The following is a 12,143-nucleotide window of genomic DNA, read 5'->3' as shown; positions in this document are numbered from 1 at the left end:
ATATTTAAACCAAAAGTTTACATAAACCTTGGGTTTGTATAAAACAACTTAACCACCAAAACACAGTAACAGAAAAACCTAAAAAAACTAATAGTCAACTTTCACAGAATCCTGCATCCTCAGTTGGTACACAAATCTATAATTAGATCAAACAAATAAATATGTAATTTGTTGAGATGTGTCAACATTCAAGAAATCCCAGATCATAGTTCTTCGATTTTTTCATGCATTAGGCACTTGTTTTTGGTATCCACTTTTCACAGAATTATGAAATTCAGCCTGTTGCAATTTGATAATGAGTCGTTCTAAATTTACATAAGTTAAAACAAAAGTTAGAAATCATGAAATAAGAGCAACTGCAATTTATGACTTTATTCATCAATCAAAATTGAATTAACTTTATTGTAGAAATAATTAATGTTATTATTACATTTTTTACATGATTTTTTTTCACAGTATTGTAATTTTCCGAGCTCTGTCATCATGTTTTATTATATGTATATTATGTGTACTATATAAAAAATATTGCTTTTTAATTTTCATGTTATAAATGTGTATAAAGAGATGAATTCTAAACGGTATTTAGTTTATTTGCTATGTTGTATGCATGTTTATAATAATGAAGTGTTACTGAATGTAAATAATTTTTTTCGCAGGAAACTGAAAGAATTCAAACTCAAAGTATTATAAAAGAAGTTAGACAGTTATTTTTTAATATAAGGATATTGATATTTTTTATTTGGTGTGTTGTAATTGGAATTGGTGCTTGTGTGATTTGGAATTTTTTATTTTGGTAAGTTTATTTTAAAAATTTTAGTTTTTTGACATCCATGCTATGTTAAAAAAGTTTATCAAAATCAATTGTTAGTGCAGGGAATAACACTGATAGATAAAAAAAAATTTTTTGAATGTTTATCTAAGTGTGATACATTTCTTGAATTGCTTTTTTGCATACATTACAGATCTAAATACAATTTTTCTACCACCCGTAGTTTTAAATAAATTACGCTTCACATTAAATTAAAGGAAAATTTAGTTAAAATTTATAATTTTGCATGGTCATACCTGTGTTAGAATGATTTCACTGATGCTTTTCTATAAATAGCCTCAGGCACATCCCAAATTAATGTCCAACAGTAATCGGCTAGCATGTTAGTATTCCATTTCCCTTTATAGTGGCTTTCCGTCACCAACATGTATTGGTGGAAATGTTCACCTTGTTTGTCACTTATTTCTCCGAGGTTGTCCAGGAAAAAATCCAGATGTGAGTGGAGGAAATGTACTTTCAAAGACATATTACAGCCCATAGCTTTGTATGAAGTAAGATGTTGATTAACAATATCAAGGTAATTGTTGGATTTTTGTTTGCTGAGAAAATTTTTAGAAAGGTCTTTAAATGAAGACCAAGCTGCACTTTCTACATTATTTAACACTGAGTTAAATACATCATCTTTGATCAACTGTCTTATTTGAAGACGAACAAATATTCCTTCTATAATTTTTCCTTCGCTTACGTTGGGAAATTTCTGCCTGATGTACAAAAATCTGGGACTGTCCTTCTTCATTACTTTTACAAAATTTTTCATTAGTCCTAGCTTGATATGGAGAGGGGTAAAAATATTTTTTTGGGTTCAACTAAGGGCTCATGAATAATATTTTTTCCATTTCAAGTTAAGTTTTCTAGTTTCTGTCACTCTTTGATAACATAATGTTTATCCCTAGCTCTGCTGTCCCATTCACAAAGAAAACAAATGTACTTTTTATAGTCTAACTGCTAACAAAGTAAGTAAGTTTTAACTAACAAAGTAGCTAAAATTTTCAAATCACCACATATGTTCCAGTTATAATTTTTTAATTTATTTTTTCAAGAGCATCTTTCATCACATCGTATGTTTCTTTAAAATTAATACCACAAGCGATTGGTTTCGAAGGATATTTGTTAATGTTGTGTAATAGAACCACTTTTAAACTATACTTGGACGAATTAATTTAATCCTCAAAGTTCCTTAAATACTCCTAATAAAAGAATCACTCAGTTGATTACCAGTGGTTGTTTACTTTTAAGTGAAAGTAATACAAACTAACATATATTGTGTTTTTTTAAAGTAAGGTCAGTTTTGAATTTTCCCACCTATATAATCAATGTAAACAGCTTATACAGCTCAGTTATTTCAATCAATAGTCAGCTGTTAGCAACAATGTTTAAGTCATTTTGTTATTGTCTACTTTTATTCATCCATTTATAATGAGTGCTACAATTTGTGATCTCACCAAGTGTGAAATATGAGGAGTAATCCAGTTTTTGGTGGAAAAAAGTCTGCTGCTGAAATTCATAGGCGAATTTGTGATGTTTATTATGAGTGACACTAAACTAAGACGGTGGTGTTGTTCATTTTGAGAAGAGCGAACAAATGTTCACGATGAAGAACGTGCGACTGGGATCAGTGATAACAGTTTTTCATCGTGATTTGATTGAAAAAGTTGACCAAAAAATTTGAGAAAACCAGCGCTTCAGTATGTCATAATTGGTTTTTATGTTTCCTGATATTCTATGATAAGTCAAACCTTCATAAATGAAATAATCAGTCTATGAAATTTTGACTGTAAAGTTGGGCTATAAAAATCCAGGATTAATGTTTTATTACTGGATTGCCTGGATTAATTTCTAACCAGGTTTTTGAATCTCTTATTCAAACATCAAAAAAAGCAGAAGTCAAAATGATGGCAGCATTCATCATCTCCTAGACCAAAAAAATTCACACAGGAAACTTATGGCTATTATTTTATGGGACAAGTATAATGCTTTACTTCAACAATTCAATATCACATTTAGTGAATGTGGAACTACTGTTAGCGGCATATGTATTGGGGAAATGTTATCTTAGAAGAGCTATAAACAACAGATAAGGATGCTATCCCACAGGATTTTGTTTTTGCATGACTTCACAGCAAATCAAACAGTGTGGTAGTTGGAAAAATTTTGATGAAAAGTATTTAATCATCCACTCTACAGCCCTAATTTAACTCCCAAATTTTCTTTTTCTTTACTTTAAACACTGGCTTGCATCATAAAGGTTTGACAATCATGATAAATTGAAAAATGATATTAAAAATTGCACGGTTTAAGTTACTGGTAGCAAAATTTTTTGAATAAGGAATGAAGAAGCTAGTGTAATGCTATTAAAAATTGTGTTGAAATTCAAGACAAGCTGTGTAGAAAAATTGTAAAAAAATACAGTTTTTATGCGTAAATAATGTTTGCTTATAGTTTTCAGTTTTCTTTTTATTTTAAAATGGAAATAATTGAAAAACACTCTTCATATATACAGATCTACTTTTTGTGTAAAGATTGTTGATAGATTTTGTATGTAATATTCAATTAGAAAATGAAACAATTATATTTTTAAGTATTTTTTTTATTATTATTTTTGTTTAAAATAAGAGATTAAATTTTAATATTGCTTTCAGATGATACAGTTTGAATTAATGCAAATATTTTAATTTTAATTATTTTGTTATAGGTATCTTGAAAATTTAGCTGGTGATAATCAAAAATGGATAAAAACATTAGAAGGTCTTCTTGTATGTTGTAAAAGTATTTGTGGTGAATTGCCATTTTTCTTTCTTAACAGTAAGTTAGTTGACAAGTTACAGTTTATAAATTAGTTACAAGACATCAAATATGTCTTGTAATATTATTTTTTGAGTCTAGTCTTATGTAATTTTCACATTTTTTAAAATCTTTATTTAATTTTCAGTTTGCTTCTTTAGTTTATTTTTTGCTGCATATCTTCATTTAAAGAACTAATTATTGAAAGCATTTTAATTAAGTAATTTATTTTCCTGAAAATTTTTATTAAACTGGACATTTGTAAGCAGTGATGTAATTAAAAGACTGAATTTGGTCTCTGTAGAAATGTTGGAGCCTTACCATGTAATTTACATTATGCACTTTGTATTTTCATGATTGGTTGCCATGTTAGAGGATGTTATCTTTAAAAAATTACTTATATCATTTTTTATACAGTGTGAAAATAATATTTAAATTTCAATATGTATTTAAATCACCCATTCCCATTTCTTTGTAGTTGTTTTATACTACTTAATTATTATTAAAATTATATTTCAGGTTGGCTTTTGAAAAAATTGGGTCATGTTAATTGTATGTCATTAGTTTTATTGGCATTTGGAATTAAATTCATATTATACTCTTTACTGGTAAATCCATGGTGGTCATTACCTATAGAATTATTGGGTGGTTTAACATTCAGTACATTTTATGCAACCATGGCATCTTATGCAAGTATTGTAGCCCCACCTGGCACTGAAGCAACCTTACAAGGTATTGTTGGAGCACTTTATGAAGGAGTTGGTAAGTTTTAGTTATTTTGCATTTTTAATAGCATTTATAGTTACAGCATCAAAGATGTTTTATAATAATCAGGTATTTTTGTTATGTGACAGATGTTAAATCTTATTTAATGTTATATGATTTAAGGTACTGATATATACACACATATGCATGCACAGAGAGAGAGAGAGAGAGAGAGAGCTCTTTTGCCAAAGCATTTATCGAATTGTTTAACAGCAGTGAAACTAGTTCACTATTGAAACTACAGTGAAACTATAAAAAAGTGCTATTGTACTAAACCAAAAATAACCTTCTGTTATTTTATTGTATTTTTGTTGAAACAGAAGGACAAAAAAATTATGAATTTGGATCATCATAATTGTTGTCACCCAATCTATCATTCATTGTTGTGGAGATAAAGCAGAGAAAGATCATTTTTGCCGTTTGTTTTTTAAAATAAGTAAAAGACAAGATGAACTTTATAAATTTATTCGGATGTCTGCTTTTGACAAATTACTCATTCCTAATTGAAGGACTCTTTTTAACTTCACCAAGTTAAGTTTTTGGGTTCTTCCAATGATTTTAATTACTGTAATTTAATTAAATTAATAGAAACTATGCTCCAATTTTGTTAATAAATATAAACAAAAGAAATAGTCAAAAATATCATTTTAAGAAATTATATTTCTTAAACCAACACATCAATTGTTTCATTGTATTGCATAATAATTAAGTGATATATTAACTTTTATCAGTTCGATAAATGCTTCAGTCAAAACAGCTGTGTTTGTGTCATTACTCTTTAATTGTAAATTTATTTTGCATATTAATTTTTGCAACAGTATTTTTTTATTTATTTTCATTGATTTCCAACAGTTACAATGTAGTCTGATTACAATTTAATTTTATAACTATTTGTGGAATATAGCAGGTGGCTGAAAAGTAACTTTCACCCTTATACTGAGGGGCTACTTCAATGTACATATATTTCACTCCAAATTTTGAGCAGGGGAACAACTCAAAAATTTTAACGAAACCAATATAAATATATTTTAAAGAGTTTGATGAGACAAGAAAAATGATACAATTAGAATTAAATTCTGATCACCCAATCTAAAATGCCCGCCAACAATGTGTTGTTTCAGATGTGTTGTTTCAGAAGTACAGTTGTACTCTCCCATTAATTTTTTTGTTATTTGAGGTATCCCAATTCTGTCTTTAGAAATCTTCTCCAATAAGAGAGACAAACTCAGTAAACCTCAATTTAGAGTATTTGACCTTCAGGGATGGGCAGGGGGCTCAAAGGTTTTAAATGAGACATATGATCGTGTGGTAACTTGTTTTAAATTTCTTTGCGAGACAAGCAAAACAGTATCAAAAATATTAAATTTTGACTATGTAACCAAAAATGCGACCACATATGTCATTTTGTTAATTAAAAATTGAAAAAATTAATTATTACAATTTTTCGAACACTTTTCATCTAAAAATAATGAATTATACTATTAGTGCTATATATACTAATAATAGTTGTTATACTAATAGTGAATTATACGTTCATTGGAGTAGCCCTTCAGTACAAGGAAGAATGCCGCAAACTGCCAAACTGCATCCAGTAAAAAAAAAATATATATATATTTTTATAATTATTAATTCACCACAGAAGCTTTAGAAGTTTGTATGGGGAATATGGAAATGGAATTTTGAAATGTATGAAAAATGCCATGTGTGTCTGGGATTCCAACCCAGAATCCCTGGATGAAAGGCTGATACTCTACCACTCCACTGTCGAGTTCAGCAGAATTTGGCATATTTCATTACTTACCTGGCTTTATTCAAGTCAATTTTACTACACTTGAAAGTTGCTCTGTCTATACAAAATTAATCCATGATTTTTGTAAAATTAAGTGACAACTTCTCTGTTAATTTAAGGTTTGTTTTTTGAAAAGTGTAAAAAATATCACTATAAAATTTAATTTATATTTTTTATACTGATTTAAATTAATTTTTTTTTCTTTAGTGTGATGTTATGTATTCTATATAAGGAAAATGATAGATTTAATATAGCCTTTTTACCATGGCTCTAAAATAGTGCAAATTCTAGTTCATACCATTCCTGCCAATTAGGTTAATGTCATGTAATATTATGGTGTAGAGCAATGTTTCTCAACCTTTCAGTATTTGCGACCCAATTTTTATCGCGCCCTCGTCATACAATAACAATGTATACAATGTTAATGTGTTTTGAATAATTTGATGCTAGAACTGTAGTACAACCTTAATTACATATCTTACAAATTACCAAGAATAAATAAATTTATTTATATTTGGCAACGCTGATCCGCTGCAGTGACAAAACCAGAATTGATACCTCTCTATTGCTCTCTGTCTATGTCTGTATATCGAACATTCTTGTGGCTTCACAAGAAGTTCTGATTTGTCTCGAACATTTTGGAATGTCTGTGACCATCTGCACAAGTATGTATAAATGCCACACCTTGTTCAATTCCAACCAGTCTCAGTTGAGTCGATCCTATCACATTCAAATCTATCATGAATGTGTATGTTGTAATTTGTGTGTTAATTACAATTCACAATATTAAATATTCATGGCAGTAGATTTATACAGAATCATGGATACATTTTTAAGTGGGCATAAGCGAGCATTAGACGATAGTGAAGCATCAACAAGGGCACAGATGAGCATGGTTCCAAACATAAAATCAAGGAAATATTCCCAAGAATATTTAAATTTTGGGTTTACCAGTACTGAAATAAATGAAGAGAAAGACCCCTGTTTGTCATTTGCTCAAAAGTTTTGACAGCAGATAGCATGAAACCTAATAAACGTAAACAACATTTGGAAACTCTTCAAAGTGAGGACATTAACAAACCTCGAGATTTCTTTGATTTAAAATTAAAATCTTATAATAAGCAGACATCATTTAAGAAAAATTGTGAATGAAAAAGCTTTATTTGCCTCTTACAAAGTTTCATATAAAATAGCCAGGTGTAAAAAAAAACCTCACACTATTGGTGAATAGCTTATTTTGCCAGCTGCAGTTGAGATTGTGGAAACTATTTTTGAAGATAATTATGCCAAACAGTTGCAGTCCATACCTCTATCAAATGATACTGTTACCCAGAGTTGGTTATATAGCTGAAGATGTACAGCATAAGTTTTTCAGGAAGGTTTGTGACAGATTGTTTTCAATCCAGCTTGATGAAGCAAGGAAAGCAATAAAGATGCTCATTTGATTGCCTATGTTCGATTTTGTGATGGTATGTCAGCAGTAGAAGAACTACTTTTCTGCAAACCTATAGAACTCAAAGCAACATCACTCATATTATTTGCTATCTTAAATGGTTCTATAAGTGAGACAAACATGGAGTGGAAAAATTGTGTCTGGAATATTTCAAAGTATACAAGCACTTGTAAAACAAAAATCTCCACAGTGTGTCTAGACACATTGCATTATCCACAGAGATGCTCTGGCTTCCAAATAAATGAGTTCTGGTCTGAATATTGTGCTAACAGCAGTTATCTATCTATAATAAATTATATAAAAGTGAGACCCCTAAAATCAAGAATCTTTTCTGCACTTTGTAAAGACATGGGTCCAGTACATTCAGCATTTATATTTTATTGTGAGGCAAGATGATTATCATGTGGGAAATCTTTGCAATGTGTTAAGAGATGAAATTGCCATTTTTCTAGAAGAGGAAAACCAACCAAAAGCCGAGAAGTTTCAAGATGGTTTATTTATGATGGAATTGAGCTACTTGGTTGACATATTCAAGAAATGAAATACCTTGAATCTTCAGCTCCAAGTAGCAAATACACATATGTTGGATGCAAGTGATAAAGTTGGTGCTTTTTGTATAAAATTGGAATCATTGAGCAGAAATTTAAAGCAGAAAAACCTAGAAATATTTGCAAACGTGAGTGAATGTGTTAAATCTTACAAGGCTGAAGAACAACATGTGAAAGTTGTTTTTGTAACCATTGCAAATCATTTAGCCATGCTGGCAAAGAATTTTAAAAAGTATTTTCTTGCTACCAACAACTTGATAACAAGTTATGAGTTGGTTAGGGATCCATTTCAAAATATCTCGAAGGGCTCTTAACTGCCAAAGAAGAAATCTTCATAGACTTAATCGCATGTGACAAAATCAAAAGGCAATTTAATAATAAATCACTCTTTGAATTTTGAGCAGGGGTGGATGATGAGTTTTCTGCACTGAAAATAAGAGCATTCCACATACTATTACCATTTTCAACATCGTATCTTTGTGAAACCAGATTTTCTGCAGTGGCTGCTTTGAAGACAAAATATAGATCTCAGCTAAATATTAAAAAAACTCAGTGTCTATTTCTAATATTAAACCTTCCTTCAAAAACCTTTGCTCTGCAAGACAGGCCCAAGGGAGTCACTAATAATTATTAAACTTGTTTTTAATTTACTATTTATAAGTTAATTATTAAATTTATTGTGCAGTACTGATACAATCCTATTTATAAGTGTATTATATCAGTGTAAATGTGTATTTTCTTATTTATTATGTCAGAATCTATTTTGTTTTGCTTTCCTTTCAGTAAATTAATAAATTTTTTTAATAATATTTTCTCTTCAATATGCTCACACCCCCCCATTTAGTGTTACCATGCCACTCTGGGAGGGGGGGGGTGCACCACACAGTGTTGAGAAACACTGGTTTAGAGAATTGTCTAGGCCACTTTTGCATTTAAAAAATAGTACAGTGCATACCAGTCAGTTTTCATATTCATTTTTCTGTGTGTTACTTCACATTTAGGTCAGAACTCTTTTAATAAATGCTAAGAGTTTTGAACAAGGCATTTTTTGATCATTTTTTTTTCGTTATTAATGAACAAATTTTCCATTAAAAACCTACTTAGACACTACATCTCTGTTATATCTAATATTCTTTGTTAAAGATATTAGATATGTAATAATAGAAAAAAAACATGATATTAAATGAATAAATAAAATTAAAATTTAAAGTACACTTTTGATTTCATTAGCAGGTAACTAGATATGATTACTCCCTTCTTGCCCCTCTTTCTGTCACCACATCCTTAGGGGGCAATAATAAGAATATATTAGTACAATTTTTGTAATAATTTAATTTGATTTTTTGCTCAATCTTGCTAATTATGGTACAAAATGCTATTCAACTAGTACTAGTAATTTTTCTAATATTCCCACATTTAGATAATCTAAATTGACACAAGTTTCAAGTTCAAGTGTTCTCAGGCTTTTATAAGTGAAAATGTATGATTTTATTTTAGAAATTTAATTTTTTAGGTGTTACACTTATTAAGAAAAATAACTTATATCTTGTTCATGTATTTCAACTTACACATCATTCTCTGCTAAGAAATCTAGATTACAACTTTCAAGAGACTACAGTGAAAATAAGAATCAGCTATATTCTTCATGACTATATCTCACTTTCATTTTTTTCCTCTTTAGATAATTATTCTAATTAAATTTTTCCTTTTATATTGTATCAATTTTTGTTTTTAATAAATTATATTATTTTTTGTGAATCATATTTTGAATATTGTTAATTCTCAAGTGTAATATGCTTGACGCAGCTGCACATTTGGTTCTGTAACATAATTATATAAAAAATAATTGTTTATTTAGAAATGCCAATACATTCAAATTGAGTATTTTATGTCATTTTTTCTTTGCGATTACGAATTATCAATTACTTCATTTTTTGTTTATAGATTTATATTTTTTTAAGTATAAAAATTATGAATATTGTTTTTGCCTCTTTCTCAAAAAAAAAAAATATATATAATAATATATTTGAGACCAATGTAATGAAATTAATATATCAAAAATAAGTAAATAAATAAATCAAGCCTCTGTTTCTCTCATGGAATATTAAATTTATATTCAAGATCCAAATTCAGCATTGTTTCATCTTTTTTTTAATGATTCATTCATCATGTAAGCTTAAATCTTGGGCATGAGGATATAATATGAAGATTTTTGTAGTTTGTGTAAATATGACATGCGTGACTGAACAATAATTTTTGTAATTGAAATCCAATGACTTTCTTCCCATCGTAGAGGTTGTGGTACATGAAAATCACTTTATTAATCATTGCTTTCAATATGATTTAATATTACGTTTCAGTACCGTATTAATAGAGGTGCAGTTTACCATTTTTCTAAGATATCTATTTTTAATGTTTAGAAGATGATGAATATTATTGTTTATTCAGATATCTGAATTTCTGTTTAATAATGTCTGCATTAATCTATTTAGATTATTCAGAAAAAATTACAAATAAAGATTTGTGGCAGTAAAATATATGCTGTAGATCCTTTTATATACTTGAGAATAATGCTGAAATAGTAATTCTTTTGGGTTTAAAACATGATTATATAAGTATTCCTACCCTGATGGTAGATTGGAATACTTAAACATCTATCCAACTTAAGACACTCTTAAATAGATATGTAAAATAGTAAATTAATATTAAATAATTAGTAATGATGGCTTAATTATAATTTCCATAGATTTGGTATTGTTTATAAAGTTGTATTATTCCTATTAACTTTTCAATCCTATGCAAGATGGTAAAATGCATTTGCATGCCTTTACTAGCTGTTGATTTTACAACACCTGAAATGTTTCAGGCATTAAGATTTAAAAAATTGAGGGTGTTAAGGTTAAAACCTTATTGAGGGTGTTAAGGTTAAAAGCTTAACACCCTCAATTTTTTAAATCTGAAACATGATACTGGCATTTATGCCAGTATCATGTTCAGTTAACTAGTCTAGTCTTCAAAAAGTTTGCTGCAGTTTTACTACATGCTGTTGATACTCATTTAATAGCAGCTAATTACTACATCAGTTAATGGTCACTTAATTTATATTAAAAAGTGTTCCCTATCATAAAAAAAAACTTAATTTTTTTAATTTTAATTTTTTTTTCAGGTATATCCACAGGAAGTTTAATGGGAGGGTTACTTTTTGAATATTATGATAATGCTTTTGTATTCAGAATGTGTGGGATAGTTGCAATTGTACTTTTTTTCTTACATATTTTAATTCATTATTTTCTTGGACCAAATCCTACACAAGAGATATTGTCTTCTGCTTCAAGTCAGGGTAAAATATTTTTTTCACCTTTTTAATATTATTTTTTATGAAAATTTTCTTTATTAATTCATTACCGTTTTACTGTGTTACTATTTTCAGTTTTTACATGTGTCAGGAAATATTAGTTTGGTTAGAAGTTACAGACGCTGTGAAAAATTATGTGACTTATGTGACGACTGTTTTCAATCTACTTTCAAACAAGGTCATTTCAAGAAGGATATCTCATTCTTGTTTTTTACTGTAATAATTTTTTGTTCTTAGACAATTAATTATACAAGCTTTAGAAACTTGTGTTTAGGAACATGATGTGGAGCATATGAAAAATGTAAACCCTTACTAGGATTTAAACCTGGTATCTTACAAATAAAGATTGAAATTTTATTTCTCCACCATAAATATTGTGGCTTATTTCCTTATATCTTTCTTAAAAATTTGAATCATTCTGGATTTCAATTTCTCATGTTATGTACATTCATAAACTCACTATTATAAACTATCACAATTTTATAGTGTTTATTGTAAATATTAGATAAAAACACTGAATAAATACTTTAACCCTTCAACACATGACTGTTTAACTTATTTTTTACCCTTCTTATGTGATTTTGTTTTCAGTTACTGTAGTGTACATTACATTATGCACTGTT

General features: G+C 28.7%; 1 protein-coding gene across 2 annotated transcripts in view; it reads left to right on the top strand.

Moving 5' to 3' along the window:
• LOC142329086 (major facilitator superfamily domain-containing protein 6-like) overlaps positions 1–12,143 on the top strand; it is a 56,990-nt gene that overhangs the window by 28,576 nt on the left and 16,271 nt on the right. For both annotated transcript variants that reach the window (XM_075373422.1, XM_075373421.1), the window contains 4 exons: positions 657–793; positions 3,522–3,631; positions 4,130–4,372; positions 11,332–11,505. In XM_075373422.1, coding sequence (XP_075229537.1) covers positions 657–793; positions 3,522–3,631; positions 4,130–4,372; positions 11,332–11,505 — 664 coding nt within the window. The remainder of the gene's footprint in view (positions 1–656; positions 794–3,521; positions 3,632–4,129; positions 4,373–11,331; positions 11,506–12,143) is intronic.

Source organism: Lycorma delicatula, chromosome 8 (assembly GCF_047948215.1).
Source record: "Lycorma delicatula isolate Av1 chromosome 8, ASM4794821v1, whole genome shotgun sequence".
NCBI lineage: Eukaryota > Metazoa > Arthropoda > Insecta > Hemiptera > Fulgoridae > Lycorma > Lycorma delicatula.
The sequence above is the reverse complement of the archived record's forward strand: the minus strand, read 5'-3'. Positions and strand labels throughout refer to the sequence as shown.